The 26,860-nt window shown below is 36.6% G+C and overlaps 1 protein-coding gene across 1 annotated transcript; it reads right to left on the reverse strand.

The window, feature by feature from the left end:
• Positions 1 to 374: 374 nt before the first annotated feature.
• On the reverse strand, positions 375 to 25,364 carry LOC306843022 (leucine-rich repeat- and IQ domain-containing protein 1-like; the record flags this gene model as incomplete). Its single annotated transcript, XM_079374263.1, is given in 29 exon segments — positions 375 to 394; positions 397 to 516; positions 2,989 to 3,106; positions 3,318 to 3,378; positions 3,527 to 3,647; positions 8,743 to 8,844; positions 10,040 to 10,128; positions 10,245 to 10,301; positions 10,400 to 10,533; positions 10,929 to 11,018; positions 11,646 to 11,765; positions 12,308 to 12,476; positions 12,760 to 13,095; positions 14,843 to 15,013; positions 17,406 to 17,499; positions 18,548 to 18,621; positions 18,906 to 19,033; positions 19,543 to 19,736; positions 20,214 to 20,364; positions 20,882 to 21,034; positions 21,133 to 21,431; positions 21,693 to 22,452; positions 23,202 to 23,267; positions 23,356 to 23,564; positions 23,707 to 23,791; positions 24,126 to 24,226; positions 24,329 to 24,437; positions 24,772 to 24,915; positions 25,003 to 25,364. Coding segments are annotated over 28 exon segments (4,245 nt in total). The 5' UTR covers positions 24,886 to 24,915; positions 25,003 to 25,364.
• Between the last annotated feature and the right edge of the window lie 1,496 nt (positions 25,365 to 26,860).

The following is a 26,860-nucleotide window of genomic DNA, read 5'->3' on the forward strand; positions in this document are numbered from 1 at the left end:
TTGCCTGTCATTGTCTGCATATTAAGCATGTCATTTGTAAATGGTTTCCACCCAGTCCATGGCTCGCAGTGCTCATGTTAAATGGAGTGATACTTGAAAGCAATACGTATCCTGTGACTGCCTGCAGATATTTGGACTATATCTCATCCATTGCTTCTATTTCATTTGCAGGAGAGGAAGCTGGATTTTAGTAAAAACAGCAGCTGCAAGGAATTTCAGCGGAGATCAAATGGGTATTGTAAGTCTTGTTAAGGGCTTACATCAACAAGACATCCATCACACTCTGAATAATATACACAGCCGCAAATATGAAGGGTGAAAACAAAAGAACTGAATCAATATTATCTCAGTGCAACAAACACAAGCTGATGTAGTTATCTTTTTACTTGTTCAATTTGTCTCTCTTCTTTCCTCCACCCCAGCCTCCGCTGTGTCGCACTGGGATGTCCCGGAACGAGATGCGTTCATTTCGGATCGGAGCTGAATTGACTCTTGTGGGTGATGGCACTTCTGTTTCTGTGGAGAGAAAGGTCATTTTTATAAAAAATACACCTTCAATAATGCTAATACACCTGATAAGACTTTGACTGACATTTATGGCGTTTCCAACAAGCACAGTTCTTTCAAACACATAGAACAAAGCAAGCTTTTTTCTGTAGCTGATACGTTCCACGTGTAGAACCCATGGCTGCACTCAGCAAGAAGTCTTACATGGTAAAATGAAACGGCAAGTAAAACGTCATCGATTCGGGAGGCTACCGTGCACCACTTATCTTCCTGCACATAATTCTAAAACACAATATGTTTCTGAATTCAAAAATGATCAATTATTTTTATTTCAATAATTCAAAGCCAAGTAACTCTTCTGATCCCTGGTTCTTAATAAATTGTTATTACTTAAATTATTTAGCTAACACAAATTTTAGTTTTTACTACATTTGTCTTCATTTGTTCCCTGCCTTTGCCGATTAAAGTGGAAAAAAGATGACATCTGCCCTCGACGGGTATTAATCACACTTCAAACCCTGGATGTTTATATTCAAAGAGACACATGTTCTTGCCCGTGTTCTGTGGGCTGATATTTAATAAAACGGCCACACACTCACTTAACCACTGTGACCAAACAAATTGTTTTCAGCCATTTTGCTCCCATTACCTTTGAAAGAGGGCAAAAAATGAGGCACCGGGAGATTTCCTCTACACATAATGAAAACGTTTATGGCTCCCTAAACTGCTCTTTATGGCTCGGCCCCAGTAAGTAGAGGGTATCTTGTTGCATTAAACCTAAGTAGTATTTATAGAGTCCTTACTGTAATTGAACATCATACTAAGCATGTCAACTTTGTACTCATGACCTAATGACTCACGATGATTTAATTCAAATGACAAGAGCTGGGAAAATTTGTTTTATGTTGATAAACAGTCTAATTCACAATGGGAATAAAACATTCTTTTCAGAAAATGAGTAGTGATATTTGTGGATTATAAAGGAATGGTTTTGCATGTAAACTGTAAAGTGAATTATCTATAAATAAATCCTTTCAATTCTCTTTGATCTGTAGAATCACCCTTCTCTCCTATAAATCACCTATAAATACCTCTATGTGAAAGGGTTGATTGAGTTTGTCATTCAGACAGCCAGTCAGTCATTCAGTCAGTCAGGCTGTCAGCATCCTCGTGGATTTCATTTTCAAATCATCATCAGAATCCAATTTAGCTTCATTAGGATAGACAGTGAAAAGCCTTCACAGTGCAACATTACTGTGTTAAATGCGCTGAGACCTGCTTGTGTCAGTCAGTGGGATCTTTGTCAGGGTGAGTCCTGTGTGTAACACAGCTCGCTCTTAATCAGGGAGCTGTCAGAGGTCTCTCGCTGTTCGTTTCCTGCTGAAAGAGAGATTACCCCCCGTCCCCTCATCGACCCCGTCATCTGTCTGCAAAGCTGACATGCGCGCACATAGGCAATTATACACATACATATTCTCTAACATGCTTGCATTTACCAGAAGCATAAATTTTTTTTAAAACATGTCTATCATGCATTCACTTTTTACTAAGGTGGAACAAAATTACAAAGCTGCATATTTATATATATATAATATATATAATAAAATATAATAAAAGTAATAAAAATAATATAATAAAAGTGCTTGTTTGTGTCTAGTGGCTTTGGACTGTATGAAATCGGATTTGTGTGATGTTGTAATGGGTTATCAAGTGAGCCAGATGATGTGTACAGTCATGTCAGTTTACATCGTGTGCTTCACGTCACACCCACTGCACTCTGTGTGCAGTATTTGATTTGGCACCTGACTCACATGATTTAACTTTACATCATTGTGTGAAGTCTGCAGTGTTTTAAAATTCTTCCTTAATTAATCCCATCCCTTAACATTTCAGAAATTATTGCTGGGATAAATCATATGGAGATGATGCTCTGAGTAGAACCCGAAAGCTGGCGCCGAAAAAGAGATATAGTAAAAAAAAAAAAAGGATCCAATGATGTGCTGTATGTATTCATAACAGAAGTGGAGAAGGGAGTTTGACTGCTTTCAAAAAACATGCTCTTTTGCTTGTGTGATATTATCAACAATGCGGGAACAGATGTTTCTAATGTAAATGGGACGTTTGCATACCTTATAACTTTTATTTAGATGGAAAAATATGGTCAAATGTTTGGAATAATTAAGATTTTTTAATGTTAGTGAGAAAAGTCCCTTGTGCTAACCAAGGCTGCATTTATTTAATCAAAAATACAGTAAAACAGTAATGTTGTGAAAAAATATTATTACATTTTAAAACACCTGTTTATAGCAAAGCTTCAGTGATAGCAAAGCAGAATTTTCAGCTGCCATTACTCCAGTCTCAAATTATTCTTCAGAAATCATTCAACATTATAAAAAAATTAATTATTCCAAACTATAAGACTGGTAGTATAAAGAAGAAAAATAAGTTATTAATTTTGTTATGTTAGTAAGTAAGACTCACTTGTGTTTTCAGCTGAGTATCTTCGAGGCTGGGTGTGCTTTTTAAGAGGTGGAGAGACACTAGTGGAGTCAGTCCAAAATCTTGCTCCTGAATCTCTACCGTCTCTGTCCCCTATGGCCTAAGAAAAAAACAGATACAAGTACAGGCATATTAACATATTAAAGTATAGGCAACCACTCACATACACGAACATGCATAAATTTACTCTCCTATAAACAAATATTTACAGGGCTGAAAACAGCAAGAATTGTTAGTAAAGTATTCAAAGTATTTACTTTCAATTTAAATTCACAATTAATTAACACAGAATCCAAAATAATAGCTCTTACCACAAGCTGCACCCTCCCACCATTAAGAATATCCTGGCCAATATCAGGGAGGAAATGATCCCTAAAAAAAGTCAATGAATAGATTACCTCTAACACAATTTACACCATAGCACATTCACAACATGTGAGACCATTATAACTGATCACCATTATGAACTGTTAATAACTTATCTTCCATCTGTAATATAGTTCAGAGCAGTGTGTCTCACCGTCCCGTGCCTGCGGAGTCTGTGTTGGGATGAACTGCTTGTGTGTGGAGCCACTGGTAAGTTCTCTCCTTGTTTTCCTCTGCCTTCGGTAATTTGTGAACCTCATTCACTGCTCGGTGAACTGCATTTGATATGAAAACAAGAAAAAAAAACATTCAAACCATTTTTTTTCTGACACATCCATTTAAATATTTATAGAAATAAACATTACATTTTGAACGGGGGTTGTTTGCCAGACAACTCCTGATAAGCACCAAGTTAATCAAAAAAGGAATAGTTTTTAACTGTAACTAAGAAACAGAAGAAACAAGTCTGCGTGGCAGATAGCAAATGCAAATGATAGTTGTTTCGGGAACTTCTGTGGTGTATATTTACGCCTACTGAGCAAAAAAAAAGAAAAACTAAATGAGTCCGTAGGAAGTAGGGAGATTTATGGACAGTGTCAATACATGTCACCAAAAAGCCCTAATTCAAAATAAACATGTTCTTGGTGGAGACTAGCATGAATTGATAATGACTTCTGACGGCCAAGTGTTGGAACTAATGAGCTATTTATTTAAGTCATTTTCATGGTTTTGCCAAAAAGTAAAGCGCAGACAAGGTTTATGGGTTACAGTTGTCATGGGTTAATTGAAAGTCCACTAAAAATGTCAAGTGATTAACTCCTCCCTAAGGGCTGAACAAGAAAATAGAAAAAGGCAATCCACATTTATTGCTGATGAAAAGTCCAGAAGTGAAACAATTATTCAGCAATAACAGTATGTTTGCACTTTCAACAGATATGATTTTGAAGCTTTTTAGTACACTTTAGTAAATGCAATAAACAAATAAAAATAATAGATATAATACAACTACTTGGACCCAAAACATTTGAACACTTAAGTATGAACACATAAAATGTATGAATTACATTGCATTCTATAAAATATCCAACCAAGAGGACCCTGCAAACAAATCATGTAGTCACGGTCATTTTTATTTGAACAGGGTGCTTGTGTTAATTTTCTTTAAAATAAATGGAAACTAGTTTGATGTTGTCAAATGCAATAATATTCATATATATTAAAGTGTGACTGTGTCAAAATACCATTGGAGCCACTGTATGTAAAATAAGTATTAGTAATAGAATAGAATATGTTCATGTAACATTATTTATATTAATAGTTCATTTATAGCACTTTATATATTTAATATAATTCAGTGTCAACAATCATAAAACTGTTACTTGAGTTCATAAAAAGTGTGCATTTGGATAGGTTCATGGTTCAATAATTATTATTATTTGCTGAAAAGTTGCAAGAAAAACGGGTCGAAGTTGTGTGTATATACAGTGAACACACAGATTTAAGGGAAGGACCTCTAGAGTTAACCACAGATATTATATGATAGAAACACATGCAGCATCCAGTAGCTGCCCCCATCTATTCCACCCTCAGGACATTAGGGGGCCCAGGAATCACGGCTGTTAGAAGGGCTCTTAAGTACATTAGGCTGCGTGGTGCTGCTATGGCGGTGACAGGAGTTAGAGAATCAGCTCTTTCACGAGGGTCAGGATGACAGAACTGAACTGCTTGGGGTGAGTGGCTCAAAGTGATTTCCTTAAGGACACTGTGCAGGTATTTTCAGAAATCCTGCTCTTCCTTCATATCAATACTGTCAATATAGTCAATGACACAAGGTCAATCCTGACAAAACCAAGATAACAACTGCCCTTTCTCTGCTTTAAAAGAAGTATTTAAAATATAATAGATTAATAGACATAGATCATATTTTGATGCTTATATTATCACATCTCATGTTACGTCTATCAAAAATGTTTCCACAGATTTTCCAGTTACTAAACTGGAATTTGGTCTCCAAAATGCCTAAATTGCAATGAAGTCACTCCATGCACACACGCTTAGGCTATGCTCAAGACACACTGTGCATGTGGGGGATTCTTGAGTGTGTGTGTGTGTTTGTGTGACTATGACATACCCATGGGGCTTTGATTGTTTGGGAGTTCTCCGAGCAGACTCAAAGAAGGAGGTCAGGTCTTTTATCGTGAGGTTCTGTCTCCCACTTTCCTTTACCCTGGGTCAAACCTTCACCTCCAGAGAGCAGACCACAGGCGGTCAACCAGCGGTCAATGCACACACACACACACATATATACGCAAACACACACCACGGAAAGGTTTGTATGTATGCATGAAGCTTGTCAATCACATCAATCTGAAGCAATCAGAGAGTGCACAGAAATGGAGGCAATCTGATAAATCTTAATATGAGATTTTGAGAAACTACAAATCAGTTGCACTGGTGCAGAAAAAAACAGGTTCATTTGAACTTTTTAAATTCAAGAACTGATGTTTCAAAAATCATCTCTGGTTTTAATTTCCTTTAATACAGTGGAAAAAAAATTATAATTAGTCATTTGTTGAGAAAATATTTTTAATTTAAGAGCTTATGTTTTAAAAATCATCTGATTATTTTAATTTATTTTACTAAAGTGCAGAAACACACACACACACACACACACATACACACACACACACACACACACACACACACACAAACAGAATAATTAATAATTTATTGAGGAAATGGAAGGAATCTGATAAATCTTAATGTGAGATTTTAAGAACCTATAAATCCTTGTTTGCACTGGTGCAGAAAATAAAAGGTTTATTTGAACTTTTTAATTTTAAGAACTGATGTTTTAAAAATCATCTCTGATCATTTTAATTTCCTTTAATAAAGTGGAAAAAATGAATAATTAAAATAAAAATAATTTTAAAAATAATAAAAATCTTAATGTGAGATTTTGAGATCCTGTAAATCCTTGGTTGCATTAGTGCAGAAAAGCACAAAAATGCTTTATTTTAACTCTTTTTAAATTTAAAAACTGACTATTTAAAATATCTCAGATTATTTTAATTTCTTTTACTAAAGTGCACAAAAAACACAAAAAAATTGAATAATTAGTCATTTGTTGAGGAGATGGATAACAATCCAATCTTAATGTGAGATTTTGAGAACCTATAAATACTTGGTTGCATTGGTGCAGAATTTAAATAAAAATAAAAATAAAAAAAAGTAAAATGTATTGTAATTTATTTTACTAAAATGAAAAAACACCAATAATAATCAGTCATTTTTAAGATGGATGGTTATATATATATGTATATATATATATATATATATATATATATATATATGTATATGTATATATGTATATGTATATATGTATATATGTATATGTATATATATATATGTATATATATGTATATATATATATATGTGTATATATATATATATATATGTATATATATATATATACATACATATATGATCTAAGTAAAACATTTCAGTTAATCTCTTTCAACTGATCTAAAGTATTATTTTCCACAAAAATCTGACTCTCTTCTGTGATTTCCTCGCAAAGGAATCCACCCAAACCAAAAGCATCATCTACTTGAGAAGTGATACAGTGCCAAGCCCAGGCGATACAGGAGACTGAAAATACATGACACATGGTGCAAATCAAACACAGGAGAGCAGCAAAAACCTGCAGGTTAATGTAAAGCAACTTTGCTGCATTTGACAAAAAAGTGTCAAATGATTGCATTTCTTACGATTAAAAATGCTGAAACTAACATAAGAAGGGCATTATGAAACTGTGTCCTGGCTTTGGGATTGGGCAAGGCTACCTGCTCTTCCCCTCTGTTGACCTGCGGAAGGCACCAGCAATACAACCCCAGCCCCATCACGGACGGCCCCAAGCCTCAGGCTACAGGCTGGCCGCCGCTCCCCTGCTCTCCCCCAGCAGGGGCTTACATTTCAGCCGAGTGCTCCAAGCACCCTTCTGGAGGTGATTAGCCCCCTGAAGCCGTGACAGATTCTTTCCGAGATATCCGCTTCACTCGTGTTTATTTTATCCGAGCTCTCTTTTGTGGATGTGCTGGACATGAAGTAACCCACTTGAAAATGGGTATCGGCTTACATATGCCAAGGGACTGGCGGAGGAGTCGGAACAACAACAAAAAAAGTAAAGAAAGAAAGCAACCGTTCGCATGTAAAGAGGATATCTTTCCATTCATTTGCCCTGCTCTTTAACGTCACCCTTCATCTATGCCTTATCTCTTACGCTCGACCCCCGTCGGTAGCATTGCGCTGAAAGCCCACCCCCCTCGGGTGGCACTAGGGCTACAGACGGCGCTCTCTCTCTCAGTCTGGAACCCCTAAGTGCCCTGCCTCCTCTGTACTTAACTCAATTTCACACTTCAGGTCCGCTACAAAGTCTCCTGAAATACAATCATCTTGTTTATTCTCCACCATCCTAAACAACCTAATAGTTAGCTATTTACGATCCCATCATGTGCATTCAATTTGATCAGGCGATGTGTATGTTTTCGTGTATTACACGCAAGGTAGATCCAAGCGTGTCCCAAATGACTGAATGGATCCAACCCATGGGGAATAATGAAAATGGATCGGTTCTCTTTGAATTCAGGAAATTATACAAACTTCATGAATTGTTGACATGTATATTATATGAAACAGCTTATTTCCTAATGAATATAATGATTTATATGGAGAATCACTTTATTTAAACAGAGAATAAATGTAGTTGTATGGTGAATTATTTGAGTAGTACTGCGTACTATTCAACTTATTCAAATGGTGAATAATTTTATTCATGTAGTGAAAAATGGATCCATATGTGAATAAATTGATTCATACAGTAATGCAAATTATTCCTATGGTGAAAAATAGATTAATATTTGTAAAGCAAATCAATTGAGTCATATAATGATTCAATTGATTCATTTATGCTATATTAAATATTAGTTGTGTCCCAACATTCCACACTTCGTTTTTCTGGTTAAATAAGTGGATCATCTGGGTGTTTAAAGTGCATTTCTTGATTGAAGTTTTTGTGTGGATACACTAATCATCCAATTTATCCAACAAAATGGCATTTAATATTATGCAAATTGGGAAACACATACTCTTTTAATTTATATAGTGACTCATTTGAATAGTAAATCAGTTGATTCATACAGTACAGAGATTTGATTGATTCATATGTTGCAACAACAGATTCATAGGTGAATAAACAGATTTGTATAAAGATTCGATTGATAATAATCGATAATAATCTGATAATAATAATAATAATTCGATAATAATTTGTTTGATTTGTGGTACATAGATGCATAAATTCAGCCATACCTTTAAAGTTGTCCTTGAAAGTAGGACGTGTTCGCCTTTTAGTTTCTGTGGAAACATGCTGGTTACTGTGGCTCCTGAACAGGGCCGTACGTGGATTTGGGTCTAAAACACATAACACAGACAGGAACACAGCCACAAATGAGCTCATACGAATGCAGGATTCATCGAGCAGACAAGCGCAAACAGAAAACTGACAGAAACCAAAGCTTAATTTTCCATTACGAGACCAAAGCGCCCATGGAGCAGTGGCTCTGAGAGCTTGACACAGGCCCTCATTTCATGGGGCCATGATTGGATTTGTGGCATTAGAGTCACGCACTCCTGACCTTGATCAAAGCCGGCTTCAGGCCAACCCTGGAGGATCCAGACCAGGGCCAGCACTACGGTGTCTGGGATTCTTCTCAGACTCACGGCCCATTGAACTTACAAGCACTGATGTTTTCCTAGCTCCTAGTAATGAAGCTGGTTCTGGGCCCTTGGAGCTCAAAGCATGATGGAATATATGTAAGAATGTTTGCAAACGGGCCAATCGAACATGACAAGGCACGGAGCAGGGTGGAGCTGGTTGATGTTATGGCAGATTAAGCTTCTCATGTAATCACAAGACTGTTTACCAAAGACGAAGAGAGGGAAAAATTATCCAAAAAAAAAGGCCTTGAAGGCTGGCATAAAGTTTTAAGGAAATGGGCATTGTTTCATTAAATGGATAGTTCATCCAAAAAACCAAAACACTGTACACTACGAAAACACAGTGTTTTTTTTTTGTTTGTTTTGATTTTTTATATAAATGTATTAAGAAACAGGCTTTTTTGTGTCAGTACAGATTGAATAATTGATTGATAGCAGCCTTTTTAGAGGTAATGCTTTTAACTTGACTAAATATTATATTAGTATTATTCACTGTAGCTTTACTGACAGGAATATACTAACACTGTCTTTCAGATGCTACTACAGTATATTGTATCACGGACAGTGGTTCTCAGCCTTTTTGACTCCAAGACCTCCACCTTTCACAACAATATTCCAAGGCCTTTTCCAGTTGTTTGAGATTTACTGGATAAGGACTAAGGATAACAGCTGTTGATGGGTGAATTATAAAAAAAAAAAAAATTCTTGTTTTGAATCATTTAAGTTATCTTGAGGGCCCCTAAGAAGTTTGCTGAGGCCCCTAGTGGGCCCTGGCCCCCCGATTGAGATTTACTGATCTAGGAACCAATAAAGGATCTAGTGAATTAAAAGTTGAATGATTTAAAGTATAACTCATAAGATGGATAAATTGATATATAAATCTGCTTACCAAATAACCTCTTCTGCTTCTGTTTCTTGCCCTTCATTTTGTTGGCTCTCTTCAGCATGAGAAGGGCAGTGGACTCATTAGTGATTCCCCTGAAATAGAATACACTGGTCTATAAACTGTTTTTTTAAGTGGAATTTAAAATAATTTTCTAATAAATTTGATTAAAATTGAGGCACTGAAGTGAAAGGACTGCAGAGAAACATACCATTCTTTCAGGATTTTTTCTGATTCCTCAGACAGGGTGTGGATTTTGAGGATTGATCTGGAAATTTGTTTAGAAAACCATAGAAATTGCAAGAAATAATTGGCAACATGTTAATTTAAGTAATTATCAGCATAAGACATGAAGCCAATGATTACCTGCTACTAAGGTGAGGCGTCAAGCTTTGCTCCGAACAGGCTGCACCTTCATTATCTGACCAGGCATGTTTCGGCTGCAGTGGAAAAACAGATAGAGTAGTTGGAGACCCTTGAATAGGAAGGGGGAGTGGAGACTAAGAAACACAAAGAAAGTCAAAGAAAAAATAGCATCAGTATGCAGTTTCTAACACAAAGACTTGCCTTTTTTATTTTTAAAGATAGATAATATTCATGCTGCTTGGTTGTAGAACATCGAAGTGCATTCAACAATCTCTACATTTCCACAGCAGCAGCTGCTTCACATCACAGTGCCGCTACCGTGATAGAAAGGGCCAGCTCTCTCTAAAGAAAAGAAACCGCAGGAGAAAAAGCACCGTGCTGAAAAATGACATCTGCTGACGAGAAGGAAGTCTGAGGCGGCCTAGAAAGTAATTGTGTTTTTGGAGGCAATAAATTCGGCACTTAATCACCCAGAGAGACTCTGATTGTGCCGGCCCACAGACAGAAGGAGGGTCCGTAGTGCTGTTACCTTTGGCAACGGGAGCTGTTCCGAAAATGGCATCATCCTGGCCGGTAAGACATTGGAATCCAGGGTTATCCAGTCTTTCTCCAGCGCTTTCTATTCACAACAGGACACAAAAAAATCCAAGAGCTGAACATGGACTGCGCCATTCCAAAATGCCATGTGATGGGATTTCTACAGCTGATAAAGTGCATCTTGATGTTTTCATTATTACTTCAAAGCAAGTAGCAGATCACATTAAGCTAAAAGCACTGAACTGGTTTCCTGTGTGTGACAAACACTTGAGAACGTATCCACTTCAAAACAGATTTTTTTTCCCCGAAGTCGTGACAGGCAGAAATTGGAGAGCCAACACATGAAAAACTCTATATGTAGACCAATAATGCAGATCAATTTAACATGACATTGTAATGCATTGTAATGAATCGCCTAATAAGCTACACAGATGAGCTCACTTAGTGTAATGCATAGGTTAAGCCAAGTTAAGTTGAGTAAACGTGATGCAAACAGGCAGAAAATAGCAGGTGACATAAGAAAAAGAAACAACGTTTTCCTTCCCCTCTTTCCCGCTCATTGACTGCTCTTTTTCAATACCTAATCACTGCTGACAGCCGACTGCCTAACGGTTCTGAGCGCTAGTTTAAGGACTGTCAGCACAACAGCCCAGGCTATCTGTCTGCCGACTTCACCGTAATGGCAGGAGCACCAAGCATCTGCTCATACCTCATCAAAAATGAATTCGTCCATGTCCACCTCTTCTAAGTCCTCATCGCTTTCTGTGATCTGAGCAGCAGCTAGAGCACGGGCCAGCTTTTTCCGCAGAACACAGCCCCTCCATGCAGCCTGCAGGGGCAACACACACAGCCATGAATCACATGCAAGCATAAATATTGTGTGTTATCCCATTAGGAAGATAAAACATGTTAACCTATGTTTAATTGCCCCGTGGTTTGCAGTTTGAACTTTCGGTGACTTTGGCTTTGTAAGACAAATGTAACACCGGGATGCCTTTAAATCTACGTATTCCCCGCAGAAAAAAAAAAGACTTAACGGATCAGAACCCTAGTGCTCCCACTCCATCGACATGTTGGAATCTGATTAATCATTTTTTTCTTTCGGTTCGAGTCCTTGGGGACTCATTAAACACAAAGAGAGAGAGAAAATATCCCTTAGACGTTACATGTGAAAGAAATAGCCTGTTTTCAAAAGCACTACCTACCGACTCAAAACAAGCCCTTGGCAGTAATAGGTGTAATGAAGATGATTTAATTTTATTCAAGTTATTTATTGCATTCATAAAATAAGGCATATCAAACAATCCTTGCTCAAAACCACAGTGAACAGAGGAATTTTTTGTGAAAGGAGCTAAAAAAAATGAGTCTCACCTGAATAACAACAGCAGCACATTCCCTCTCAGGCCCCCCAATGCAGGTATCTTCCACATTATGAAGATGTGATTTTGTGTTAGTTTTTTCAATTAAGCCTGGAAGGCCCTCACGTCTCCTCAATACGCATCTCCTCCGCCAGCATCGCTGGATCGCCACAGCTGCCGCTCTGAGTGATAGCAGAGAAGACAATTTTATCTGATGACTCACCAAGGTCATGAGAGACTAAATGAATGTCACTGAACTCAAGCCTCGGATGATTCATCTGCGCTAAAACATCTGGAGAGAGACCCAGCAGGGGTGTAATGTCATCCGAATGATTTAGAGATGAGCTTTATTTTGATTACCTTTAGCTAAAATAAAATGTACCTTCAAATAATGGAAGATATTTACTACAAACAGAAGTAAGAAAATAAGTAAGAAAGTAAGAAAATATTGTGTGAGAGTCATACATTTTAAGCTTCAGAGCCTGAACAGGTTCCTTCTCACTTTGTGTCGGCATGCAGTCAGCAGATTGTAGCTCAAGGTCAGCTTGAGAAAGTTGAGTCTTTTTGTGTCTCTGCCAATCTGCTGTATGCTGGAGTCGCATTTCTGGACTTTGTCCCTGTGATAAAGCTGCTTCAGAATAACTACATGAACTACTGTTAGCAGCTGCCGCCAGTGTAGAATCCTCTGTGACACAGCTGTCACCATATTCATGGGCATAACGCTGGTCCCCCGCCAATCTGAACAGGTCTGCTTGGTGGCTAATGGCAAGAAGCTGGGCATCATGTTGTGAGAGTGCAAAACTGTGTAAAAAATGCAAGAAAAAAAGAAGTACAAAATGTCATATATTAGGAGCCGTTCACACAGAATGGGTTTTTTCATTCCACTTCACTGCTTGTAAACTTTCTATATAAAACGCATCCCTAGAGCTTGCATTTTCTTTTTCATTCCAATGATCTGCATCTCACATTTTTTTAAATGTAAAATTTGCACGTGAATGACTCATTAGAGTCTTGGTAACACTTTACAAAAAGGTCTCATTAGTATATAATACATTGGTTAATGCATTAACTAACAATAAGAGATACATTTGTTAGACTGTTTAATATTAGTGTAAATTAATAAAAGTACTGTTCATTGGTAGTTCACATTAGCTCGGTTCCATTAAAAAATATCAGATTTTAATTATGTATTAGTAAATAATATATAATGATGTATTAGTAAACCTTGTCGTAAAGTCTTATTGATGATGATTTAAGGTAGCCTTTACCACAGAAATCAGAAATTTTCTTGTGAGATGTAAAAGTGGCTTATAATGAAGTTTTTCAGGAAGTCTCTACAAAGGTGTCTCAATCCCACTCTAATTACTCTATTAGCCGTGGCTGGTCCGGCCTCTCCTGCTCCTGACCCTTGAGCCTGTCTTTGCTATCAACATCAGAAACCAGCTCTGTCCCTACAGAGTCCCTGCTATTCTAATCCTCTGACACGGTTAAAGGGGCATCCGCACCCCTCCAACATACACATTGTCTAGAATAGAGTCATAAAAAGAGCCTTGCAAGAGTCAAATGCAATGTACATTTGTACTGGGAAACAAAACTACTGTCGAAATGTTGAAATTCAGTGCAAGGACAAAGATGTATAACGAAATGGCTAATTTGATTACCTCATTACAACAAATTAATGTCAAACTGCATATACAGTCAGCAATGAACATTCTGAAAGCCAAACATTATTACAAGCTGTAAAAATCAAGCCAAGGCAAATAAATACAATCCTAGACCTTACACAGTTCCCCTACTTACTGACATCTGAAATTACCTCAGAGAAAAACCGGGAAAGAGTTTCTTTTTTTAGATAGCTTGAAGAACTAACACAACATATTTATGATTTAGTGGCATAAATTCCATTTTATTGCCATGGTTTGATGACATTAAATGAATCCTTCAGTTCAGTCTGTCACTCTAATCAACACAGGCATTGGTTTACCATTGTATCGCGGTCAGACGGCAGAGTCTTCACCTTGCCAAAGCTGGGGACTGACACTGGGTCAGGTCAGATGTTAAATGGCTGCAGCAGTGCACACGGGTGTGCAAAAGACCCTTTGTGCAGAACGCGCGGCGGAAGGGTTAGGGGGGTATCTCTAAAGTCCTCCAAGCCATAAGAGACCTCAGTTTGAACCACAGGACACACAGACTTCTGCCAATCATGTTTCATGAAACATGGCGAGTGTTCTGCTTTATTTGCTGGTGGTCTGCAGCAGTGTCTGAGGGGGCTTTTGTATTGAAAGAAGTGAATATAATTTAATGCTCAGTTTAAATTTTCTCTGCCATACCACATATAAATGATTTATTTATTAAATATTTATTTTTTTTAGGCTACTAAGGCCCTCTGCATAAATTATGATCTGTTTTCATTTATGTACTTTTAAAATATGATTAAACTATGAGCTAAATATTACATGCATTTTGCATATTATACTACAGTATTTACATTTTCACCAATTGCATCTTTAGTAATACTTCTTGCGAAAAACTGAAACCGCTTGTCTACCTTATGTCCATCTTTTGCTGCTGGAGAAGTGAATCTCGCTGCTTTTGCTGTGCTTGACAGAGGGCCTGGAAACTCCACTGCTGTTCTGGACATTTACGGGGCACTGCGGCAGCAGCAGTCTGCTCATTATTCAACTTAATCAAGCCAGGCACTGTCTCCAAAAGCAAGGACCTGAGGGAAAACAGGCATTTAAGAGATTTACCTGATGAAAATGTAAGGTGAAACGACCACACAATATGCTCAAAGCTCTTTGAAATAATTGCTTTAATTGTTAGTGACTGTTTATTTTACAATGTATAACAAAGCTATAACAAACTTTAAAGCAAAGGTTTATAATTGCAAAAAACTTTTAGTTTGTGTAAAAAGAATCTAGACTAAATATAAAGATGCAAAACAAATTATAATTTTAATAATTATGCTTTAAATAGCTTCTTTTGCAAAACAATTAGCAGTTCAGAGCAATATGTAAGGTTACCACATTGACTGTCCACTGCAATCATAAAAAAGTAATGGGTAAACTTTAGTTCCAGCCCCTCCCTCTCTCTGTCTCCATGGGCTTTCTATTGGAGAATATTTACATTGAGCAGATGAAATCACTTAGGAAACAGGGATAAAACGTTTAATGAGTTTGACATTCTGGACCCAAGAGAATCAACAGAGCGCCTGTGCATCGACTAAGAGGTTTAGTCAGAGTCTGCCTTTCTCAATGATGACACTCGGCTTGGATTAGAAGTGAAAAAGGGTTTGCTGCTCTCATTTCAGAGATGTGACAGCCATTCAAGTGAGCCCATGTTGTTGTTTTTTGGTCTGTGTTTTAATTTGCAAAAGTGTATGAGAAAACACAGGTGCAGCCTAGGCTTTGCTGAACCCTGCTGAGAGAAGTAAAATTGAAGAACCAAGGGTTGATTAATGAGTGATATATTCAGTAACAATTAAATTACTTAATTATTGCAGTCACTAACTTTTTTTGATAATTTATTATTATTATTTTTAAAATACATTTTGTTTTATCTCTTTGTTTTTATTATCATTATGAATACTTTTACTGATCTAAAATTTTAAGAAAATATATAACTTTACTATATTTTCTTTGTTATACATTTTTATTTTAAAGACAGTATTTGATCAAAAATAGTTTTTCAGTAGTGGTATATTAATATTACGTTAATTGTAAAAGATACACTTGATGGTTTAAAAAAAAAGAAAGAAATTCTATCTATTTTTGTTTTATTATATTACCATAAAAGAGGATCAAAGAGGTCATCTCTAAAAGCCAAAAACTGCTTCACATTTACAAAGCAGGCATGGTCATGTGATACACTTTTCGGCCATGTTGTGTCCGGCTGCTAGGCTCCTACCAAAAAACTGACTCTATTCATTACTCAATGAAAACTTCCCTATAAACAAAGAAACTTACAGGAGTTTGATTAATCTAGCTAAAGTCTACTCTCCCAGACTCTGAACACTCGTGCGCTGTGTACTTCTTTGAAATATCCTTCAGTTCTTTAATTTAGGCTGTGTTATCACTGGACAGGGATGAAAGAGCCAGCGGAGAGCGAGAAAAACACTGGGTCTAATTCCGTTGTTGGCATTGAGGGTTAGACAAAGTTCAGCAGAATACTGAGCCTGATTCGAGTGAACTTCCTATCCGTCATTACCAAATAAAACAGATGTAAAGACAGCAGATATATTTCACCTCAAGACTTCTTTTTGGAAGCTACATACAAAATGTGGAAAATAAAGTTGAAAAAATAATATTAAAACAAACAGCTAAAAAATATCACACCACATTTAATTTTATAAGAAGTCAATATAGCAAGATGTTTTCTGTCAGGAAAATGAATGTGTTGCCAACATTAAACTTTTTAGGCCTTCTGAACTATAAACTCATGACAGTCAACAAATCTCTTTGGTATGTATGATGTTATTTTTTTCCATTTTGGCTGAATGAAGTGGATTGCTTCTTGAGAAATTATTTACAACATGGTTTTGTATTTTCCTGATCTTCCTATTCTGTCTCTCACACATATTTTCTAGCACATAAGAACATACAATTTGCAAATTAAAAACTCTCAGCTAACTGCAGGCACTTTAAGAGCACATTTGCTTAAAAAATATTCCCCCACTGAGCAAATATTTTCAGAATTACGAGCACTTAAATCCACGTGCGTACAGATGTCACTGGGTAATCCAATAGCGGACACAGATACAATGGCTGGTGCAGTGATATGGGCCGGAAGCTCAGCGGTAAAGAGGAATGTTTATTCTACTTTAAACGCCTGGTGCACTTCCAGCCGATGTCCCCATTCACATTAGTTTCACATTCTCGGACAATTATGAAATGCTTAGTGACTTTTGCTGGAATGCACACATGACAGCTTCTGCCCAATCCAAGATAAATCTCTCCATTATAAAAGGAGGAACCACATTTCCTTTATATACTAATATTCACTCTCAACAACAAAAATACTCCAGCATTTAGCTTAGTGCCAGTGAGAAACTGAAAAATGGATTTAACTGTCGATGTAAAAGGCCCTAAACTGGGTCCTTGGGTCACACCTACCTCCATTTGCTTTCCTGCTGTAGTGGGTTACCAGTCAGGTTAAGTTCTTGAAGACTGGTGCATTCCTGAAGATTCAGACAAACTTTCTGCAAATCTAAAAGGGAGTCAGAACAGAGACACTTTTGAGGTTACTCTGTGAATGGTTATAATTCTAATTCTTTGGATGCAATCCAAATGTTAGCCATTCTGGGGTGCGTTTCCCAAAAGCAACTATGGTCGCAAGTTCCATTGTTACCAATAGAGTTCAGTGGAACTAACGACCATAGTTAGCTAACAATGCTTTTGGGAAACACACCCCTGGTCTTAACTGAAGACACAAATACTATGATTAAATATTTCGGTAACACTTTAGAACAGGGAACACATATTCACTTAAAAGTTTTCCCTTTATAAACAAATTTGCTGCTTATTAATGGTTAGTAAGGTAGTTGTCAAGTTTAGGAGGGGGGTAGGATTAAGGGATCTATAGTCATGCAAAATAATAAGTATAAATAAATGGTCAATATGCTAGTAATATGCATGATAATAATCAGCTACAGCAAAGTGTTACCAATATTTCTATGAATTACTATACACAAAAACTGTTATTCTCAATGGTACTCAATGGAACAGTTCACTAAAAAATGAAAATGATGTCATTATTGACTTAAGTCATTCATGTCATTCAAAACTTTTATATTTATAATTTATACTTTTATATTTTTTCAGAGGAACACAAAAATAGAATTTTGAAAAATATTTATGATTCTTAAAAGAATGACATGCAGAATCTTTGCAGCTCTATTCCATATATCAACAATATATAGTGTCCATTTAACTTGCGCTATAGTCATCTTCTGAGGTCATCTGAAGTTTAATAATGGTTATGTGTGATGAAAACAAAATTTGATTGGAAAAATTTGGAAAATTTTAAAAACAGCATACAGGTAATACAGGGGAGTAAATTACCAAATTTTTATTTTGGCTAAAACTATCTCTTCAAGGATGAATGATATGAGGAATGGAGATACGGGAACCTATTTTAAAGAATTGTTAATTTGTCACAACGATTATTCATCCATATTCAAGAATAAAGACCCTTTCAAGCAGCCAAAAACGAAAAAAACATGGTCAAGTTGACCCACCCCACTTCATAAGCTCACCTGACAGACAGTTGTGACTGGCATCCAGCATCCTCAGAGACACCAAGTCCAAGAGTGGAATTAAATGAGTTACACTGAGGGGAAAGTGAACCCTCATTTTAAACAATAAACTATCTTAGCACTGTATACTTGTAGGTTTTTACATTTTACATAAGAACGTACTGTATTTAAGCAACATAAAGACTTTACCCTTAAGTAGAATTTAACTATAAGATAGTGTTAAGTTCAAAAAACTAATTAGAAGAGGCTCAAAACATTGTGAGCTGCTAACCTAGACATCACCTGCAGTACGATGCTTTAGGTAGGCAGCTCACAAGGTTTTGGAGACTGCCAATGGCCATTCTCCATTGAGGCCTACCTGTTATGGGCCAAGGAGAGGTTTTGGAGCAAAGGCAGCCAATAGGATTCCAGATCATCAACAGAAGATATAAGATTGTCATCCAGGTACAGGTCCCTCAGAAGAACGTGGTTCTGCAGGGCAGGCAGCTATGCCACAGGCCCGGGGAAAAAAAGCAACAACAATTCCCTCTTGACCAGGTGATCACACAGAAAGTCATTCCCTCTGTTCCAACTATGAATGTCCCATGAACTGAAATGGGTGGAAACTCATGCCTCATCACGAACATGACTAATATCCAAACGTTAAGCACAACAGATAGAGATGATTCAATTAAAGTGATGGCAGCCCAGGATTTCAGTCTAACAAATTAGCATTTTTTTTATTGGTATCATGTAATGAACACTGTCAAGTTACACATTTTCTGGACACTGGGATGGAAATATGTTCCTAAATAAATAAAAACAAGTGGTGAAAATCTATGATTTCAGTCAGGCTAATTAGAATAAGAACATAAACAGTTCTCAAATACTGACAAAACATCAAAGTAATGGAAAATTGTGATTATTCAATATGATCTTGAGATTACTGCTGAAGACATGATAATTCATGATCTCATCTTTCAACTTGTTTGTTTCTTTGGTTGTGCAAGGTTTACCTCAGTCAGACTGTTTCCTCTGAGGTCCAGTGTGTTAAGCAGAGCACAATTCTCCAAACCCTCAACGTGGCTTAGGTGGTTGTATGAACAATCCAGATGGAGAAGGGTATAAATTTCATTCAAACCTCTCGTGCTGAGCAGCTGGTTATGGTCCACTGATAATCGCAGAAGCATTTTCAGGGGTCCTAAACCACCTAAGAAAGCAAAGATATATAATTTAGTCAATGCTGGTGTAGAAGGAGTGTATGAGGATAATTCTAGGCCATGGTGACAATATCTAATACCAGCCAAAGGATAATCTAATAAAAAAAGGCAGCACTGGCAGGACATCATCTAACACTGACAGCAAATACCTTTAAACTGCATTTATCCTTTTCTTTATGATACATTTATTCATATTTATTCAATATGAGGCCATTTTCTTAGAAATGAGACACATCAAGACATATTTTAAGAGCAGAGTGAGGGTAAAAGGCCATTTGAAGACACCAAACTGGAACAATGGTGCCCTCTTCTGGATAATGACAACGTTGAGTGTTTAGATACTAATTCTGTGTCACACATGAGATCCAGGTATCTTCAATTGACCAACAATCAGCATGTCTTTCTTGAGTGATTTCAATGCAAAATACATAAAACAGTTAATGAACACTTCTAGTGAAAATTCTCACTTGTGCGAGAGATGTTGTTGTGTGAGAGCTGAAGAATTTGCAGGTTTTCAGCTCCATCAAGACCATGGATGTTCATCAGTTGGTTCCTGCCCAGAAGGAGGACCTGAAGATTGGCCAGACCTCCACAATCCACAAAGGTAATTGAGTTCTCCTTAATGTAACAAACAACCGTACATACACTACAGTTCAAACGTTTGGGGTAAGTAAGAATTTTCTTTAAGTAATTAATACTTTTATTTAGCAAGGATGCATTAAAATGTATCAAAAGTGCGGTACAGACTTTCATAATGATACAAATTATATTTTAAATAAATACTGCTCTTTTAAACTTTTTATTTATCAACGAATGCTGAAAAACAAATAGTAGCAAAAACTGTTTTCAACATTTATATTAAGAAGAAATGTTTCTTAAGCACAAAATTATTTAAAAATAAATACAAATGTAAAACAGAAATTTAATTTGTAATAATATTTATAATATTTGTAACAATTTGACAATATTACAAATTTTCTTTGTTTTTGATCAAATAAATGCAGCCTAGGTGAGTATAAGAGACCTCTTTAATGATAGTGTATACTGTATAGCATGCATAAGTGATCATCTTACTAGAAAGTTTGAAAATAATGCATATAATGCAGACTGCATTGGATAGTTTGTTCTTTCTTACTTGTACATCAATATATCTGATCTGAGCGCACTTGTTCAATCCATCCAAGGAAGTGAGACTGCAGCGTCTAAGGGTCAAGGTCTGCAATTTGTTACACTCTGACAGTGTGGACAGGCTACATCCTGGTAGGTCTTCCAGCGTCACTGTCGTAACCTGATTATAATAACAATTATAACGTAACCTGACAATTATAATAAAGCCAGCATGAACATGTCACAGACAAGAAATGGGCTTTCAATTTTAATTTCTACCTGTTTAAGAGAGCTCCAAGCTCCTGTTTTGAGAATAGTGTCCACAGACAAAGGGGGTAAACTGGGGATTCTTCTTTTTCTTGGGCCTCTTTTTTGGGACTGCTGTTGTGCAGAAGACCCCTTCCTTTTATTCTTCAATGATAGTTTGGACCAGGGAGTGCAGCTCATCATCCAGGCCAGTCGCTTCTGCTCAGTGCTGTCAGGCAGACATATTGAAATTGATGCTTGTCTTTTTGGTTTATGGTCCTCAAGTTCAAAAGCTGTAGTATTTTGATGCCCCCTTGTGTCCATCTCAGGTGCTACAACAGCCAAATCAGAAGCCTGTACAATCAAGTCTGTATTTCCTTTAACACTTAGATGATCTGCAACACTTGAGGAACCCACTGGACTAATACCAAGGTCACTGGAGAAACCTTGATGTACATTTATATGTGACTCTGAAGTGGTTTTGGTAACTTTAAGGCTTTTTCTTGACTGTGAGAGATTTACCTGAGAGTTAAGCTCTCCACTGCTTTCAACTGTTTTTTCTTCTTCATGGTTCTTTATTCTGTCTTTTTCACTCTTTGTTTGTGGTTTTGTATAATCTGATCTTTTGGTGTCTTCTGTGTTTATGCATTTAATTTTGTCCTGTTTTTTCATCATATTCCTGTCATCGTCCAATGTGTTTTCCATTTTCTTCTCATGCCTGACTCTTTCATTATTAGCTTCTATTTTTCTCACATTTACCTCATTTTCTTTGTTCTCCTGGACCCCTGTTTCCTCCTCTCTTTTACATTCATCCTTCACCTGACTACTATTTTCCACTTTAGTTTTTTCCTTTTCTTTATTCTTATTGTCTACATCCTCATCCTGTCTTCTGCAATCATCTTTTACACTTGTAATGTTGTTCTGCTTTTCCTGCTTCAGCATTTGCTTCCTTTTCTCATCTTCCTCCTCTTTCCTCTTCTGTTGTTCAAGTTTTTGCTCCTTCTCCAGACGATGTCGCTCTTGTTCTTTAGATCTTTCATAATCTGCTCTGCGTCTCTCCATCTCCTCCCTCTGAGCGCGTTCTTCTTCCTCAATCCTCTTTCTCTCCTGTTCTCTCTCCTTCTTCACCTTCTCCCATTTCTTCTTCTCCTCCTCAAGTCTCCTCTCCTCATCTTTCTTTCTCCTAAGCTCTGTTTTGCTCCAGCGGCGCGCTAATGTTCCTCTGAGAGCAGCTTGAATCTTCATTGCTGCCATGCAACGAAGCTTCTGGGTTCTCATTCTCTCCTCCTCCTGAGCCTTCTCAAACGCCTGTTTTTCCTCCTCCATCTGCTCTTCAAGTTTCCTTATTAACGTCTGAAATTAACAAAAAAAAACTTTGACTGAAAGACTTACTTCAGTAGATATTTATGAGGAGATACGCTCTTAAAAATAAAGGTGCTTCAAAAGCTTCTTCAAGCGATGCCATAGAATAACTATTTTTGGTTCCACAAAGAACCATTCGGTCAAAGGTTCTTTAAAGAACCATCTCTTCCTTACCTGTTTATAATCTGAAGAGCCTTTTTTCACCACAAAGAACCTTTTGTGAAACAGAAAGGTTCTTCAGATATTAAAGGTTCTTTATGGAACCATTTAGAAAAAAAAGGTTCTATGGCATCGTGAAGCACCTTTATTTTTAAGAGTGCATATAGTATAAGGTTATAGGAGAATAAGGTTAAAATCAAATCACGTTTTTTAATATAATAATTTCACTTATACTTGCATACACATTATTTATACATATTCACATTGGGGGAAAAATTGGTGTAGAATTTACTGGTGTAGGGTAACAAATTTCATTGCTAGTAAACTAATTACTGACTTGAGATTGAAATAATATTTTCTTGTAAATTGTACTCCAATCATTTTTGTTTTATTTACAACTTTGAAAAAATATTTCTCACATTATACATTCAACAAATTGTCTCATTTTTGTATCTTCCATTTTTTTATACATAATACACCAACTCTGTTCATATACGTATTTACAAATATTTATTTTTTATTTAGTCTTTATTTTTGTATGCTTGCACATCCTCAACAATATTAGGCATATTTAAAGTCACCTGCTGTTTATCCAGGTCCAGCTGAAGATCTTCTGTGCGGTGAACTTCATTTTTCATTCCAAAGTTCTGTTATGAATTTCGATTTTGTTATTCAATCATCTTTACTCCTTACTACTTAAAATATATTTTTTTAAAGTGCAAAAAACAATCTTACCAGAGTGGCCTCCTCTATCTTTTTCAACTCCTCCTCAAACTTCATCAGTCCTCTTCTCCTCCTCTCTTCTTCTTCCCTTTCTGAGTTCAAATGCAGTTCTCTTTCTACCTCCTGTGCTGCTAATTTCTGCTTCTCATCCTTTCTTAGACTTTCCTCTAATTCTCTCCACTCAAGACTAATTTGCATTTCACTCTCAGTGCATACATCACCTAAAAACAGAGTAAAGGTATAATTATGTGAATACAAAGAGGGTAATTAGCAATCTACGCAAAACCATTGCAGAATTTTTTTTTATTTTATTTTTTTATACAGGCCCATCTAACCACATCATTAAAGAAAATCCTTCCATGCCTGACATATTCGGAATCTCCTGCTGGGCATTCTGTGGCACAATGTCTTTCAGATGTCCAACTTGTTCCACTAATTCAGAGATAACCTGAAAAAAGTGCAAAAAAATGCATTTTTATAATCATACACTAACTAAATGGGATCTATGCAATACGCCGTCTGAGGAATATGCTGCATGTCTGAGGGTAAATTTACAAAATAGGGGTAATTTACAGCCTTTAATTTAAGGGAGAAATTAAATCCTAAATTCATATGGACTGAACTGTGATAGTCAAACTGAATTAAAGGTTAAAAATGTAAAAGTTAAAAAGGTTAAAATAATAAAAGGACAAAACATAGACACTTCTCCTTTTCTCTACTATGACTCAGATGGGATAATAATCCCATTTCCATTTAACCGCAAGCAAATAACCATGACTCACTCGCTCTTTCCACTTTATGGGGTCCTCTATGAAATCTGAAGCTGGCTCATTTGTAGGATTATCATTGTGATTAAGGTGAGACAGGTTCTGGCTTGAGACGTCTATAAGTAAACATAACAGGAGATAATATGCAATGCCTCTAATAAACGTTTTAGATGATTTTAATTAAGACTTTCAATCAGTTCTAAAAAATGCTTTCTTACCCTTTTCGTCAACATCTTCAAGGATTAATTGTTCAAAGGCATCCATTCGATTTCTTGAAGCTTCAACATATGTGAGGACAGAGTCAGGCAGCTCATCTTCTGCATGCAGCTTTTGTGAAAACAGAAGTGATTGTTAATGCTGTACTGACAGGTATTCAGTAAACATACATATTTTTGGATGGACTACGAATCATGTCATAAAAGTGGGATAGATTACAACATTCAATTTAAATGATGTTATGTTTGTGTTAGCTCACAATACTTTTCTTTCACTAGTAGGCTACACGTAAATTCAAGATTCAAGAAAACTTTGGTTTTACTTACTGTACAAACAAAGCGTTTCATAATAAAGTGGGCTGAAATACAATGTTGAAAAGTAGACTGGGTTTACAATAAGTAGATGTTTATGAAAGAAATACCAAAAAAAAAAAAAAGCCACTTACATTTTCATCCAAAACAGTGAAGTTATCATCGTCTGACTCTGAATCATTCTGAGAAGGATGTAGGTTTAATTTCATCAGCTCCTCATCTATTGCCTGTTCGATGTCTTCCATCATTATTAGTCCGGGATCAAGTCAACCAACTCCCTGGAAAAACGAAGCAACAGTAGAGGTGCAAATTTGCAACTGAAGTAAACTATATCAATGTCATAGCAACAGTATAAAAATACTTACTCTGCCTTTATTTGATGCAAAGCACCTGCTTCTCAGTTTACCTCATGTTTGTACTTTCGCGTAGTTGCTATGGAAACAAAGTGTACAGAGTGGCGTGAAGGACAAACTTCATAAAGAACACTTGTGCAGCGCCAGGTTAAATATTTGCGGGATGCACGTCTTTCAAATGTTTTAATCAATTTACGATTAGCTACATTTTGATATAGATAAGTAACTCAAGTAAGTAAATCAATAAATACATGTACAGAACGAAATGAAAAATCGTAAACAAAATTGCAAAATACACATTTTTAACAACTGTTTTTAGAAAACATTTGATTGTTTGTTTTGACTGAACCACATTTGTTTGAGTTATTAACTGTACAGTTATTATTTTTATATTAGTCGCCCCCTAGTGGCAACATAGTTAAAAGCATTCCCTAATGTACAGTAGGCTACACACAAATTGAAACAAGACAAGTCATTAAATTGAAAAATAGTATTTTGTGGTTAACATCAGGCACAAACTGATTTTAAATGGAGGCAGAGATTATTCTGTTGATGCATAATCATTTCTCATCTCTCAACAACACACAGTAAGTATTCTATCATTTATTTCAGGGCTAGACTAACGTTGATGTTTTGTAGTTTTATTGATAAGGTCTACTGAGTCTGACCAGCTTCTCATTACAATAAGTCGTGACAGATTTTTTTTTTTTTAATTACATTATTCATTTGGCATACAGTCTTTTTTATTCAAAGCATTCAACCACATATTTTATTCCCTGAATATGGGACAATTTTTGCTCGTCAGTTCCTCTGAGTGCCTGCTGGAGTCTGCTTTTGAAGTCAAATCAACTGTCCGTGTTTCATCAGATCCCAAAGAAGCATTCACCAAGTTCAATTGCTCAAAAAGGCCCCATCAGCAAGCCTTGTCCGCTTCAATTAGTGGAGAGTGGCATCGACCCCTTTGTTAGTGGGCAAGGTGTCCGGAGCTTTTGTCTGAGGGCATGGAACCCAGACAGAGACTAGACAGGCAGTGGCTGCAGATTAGGGCAATCAAAGCCAGCTCAGCTCTGAACAGAGCTCAAGTTTGGATAGTGTCCCTGTGTTTATACTGTAAAGGGTTTTCTGTTACTAGTCTGTTGCTCTTCAAGCTGATTGTTTCCATTCATTCTTTCAGAGTGGGTTTAAGGGAGAGAAAGAACTTGTTGAATAAAAGGTAGCTTCGGATCTGGGCTGCGTGGATTCTTCCTTATGGGCTACTATTATAAACCACATAAAATTACCAGTGAAGAGTTAGACATGGCATTATTGATCTCAACCCTCTAGTTTTTTACAGCAGGATCTTAAAAAAAAAAAAGAGTAAAGTCCTTTTGTGCACATCACAGTAAAATGGCCAATAGCAGTAATATAAGCCATTTGAATCCTTTGTCAGCCACCTGTAGGTATTCTCACCAAAGAATACATAATTTTTCTTATATATGTCTTTCAAACTCACATGCAGTGACACTAAAAACTCAACTTGACATTACACTGTCAGAAAAAAGGGTACGTTGGGGTCCGTTTGTGAACACTTAGGGTACAAATGGTGAAGTTGTACCCTCAGTGGGTCATAGTTACACCTTAGGGTACTCATATGTACCATTTAAGGGTAAAAAAGGTACAAATATGTTTCCAACTGTCAGAGGGTCCATGTTTGGACCATTTAATCCCCAAACAAAGGTACAATCACTAGTGTGACAAAAGGAGTAAGCCAAAGTGTATCAAACGGTCACCTAAAATAGCAAGATAATCATTTTCATGAGTTGTTGGTTATTTGGAAGAGAAGCACAAAATAACCACATATATTTAAGAGACACATCTTTACTGACTATTT

This window comes from Barbus barbus (genome assembly GCF_936440315.1).
Source record: "Barbus barbus genome assembly, chromosome: 23".
In the NCBI taxonomy this organism is placed as follows: Eukaryota; Metazoa; Chordata; class Actinopteri; order Cypriniformes; family Cyprinidae; genus Barbus; species Barbus barbus.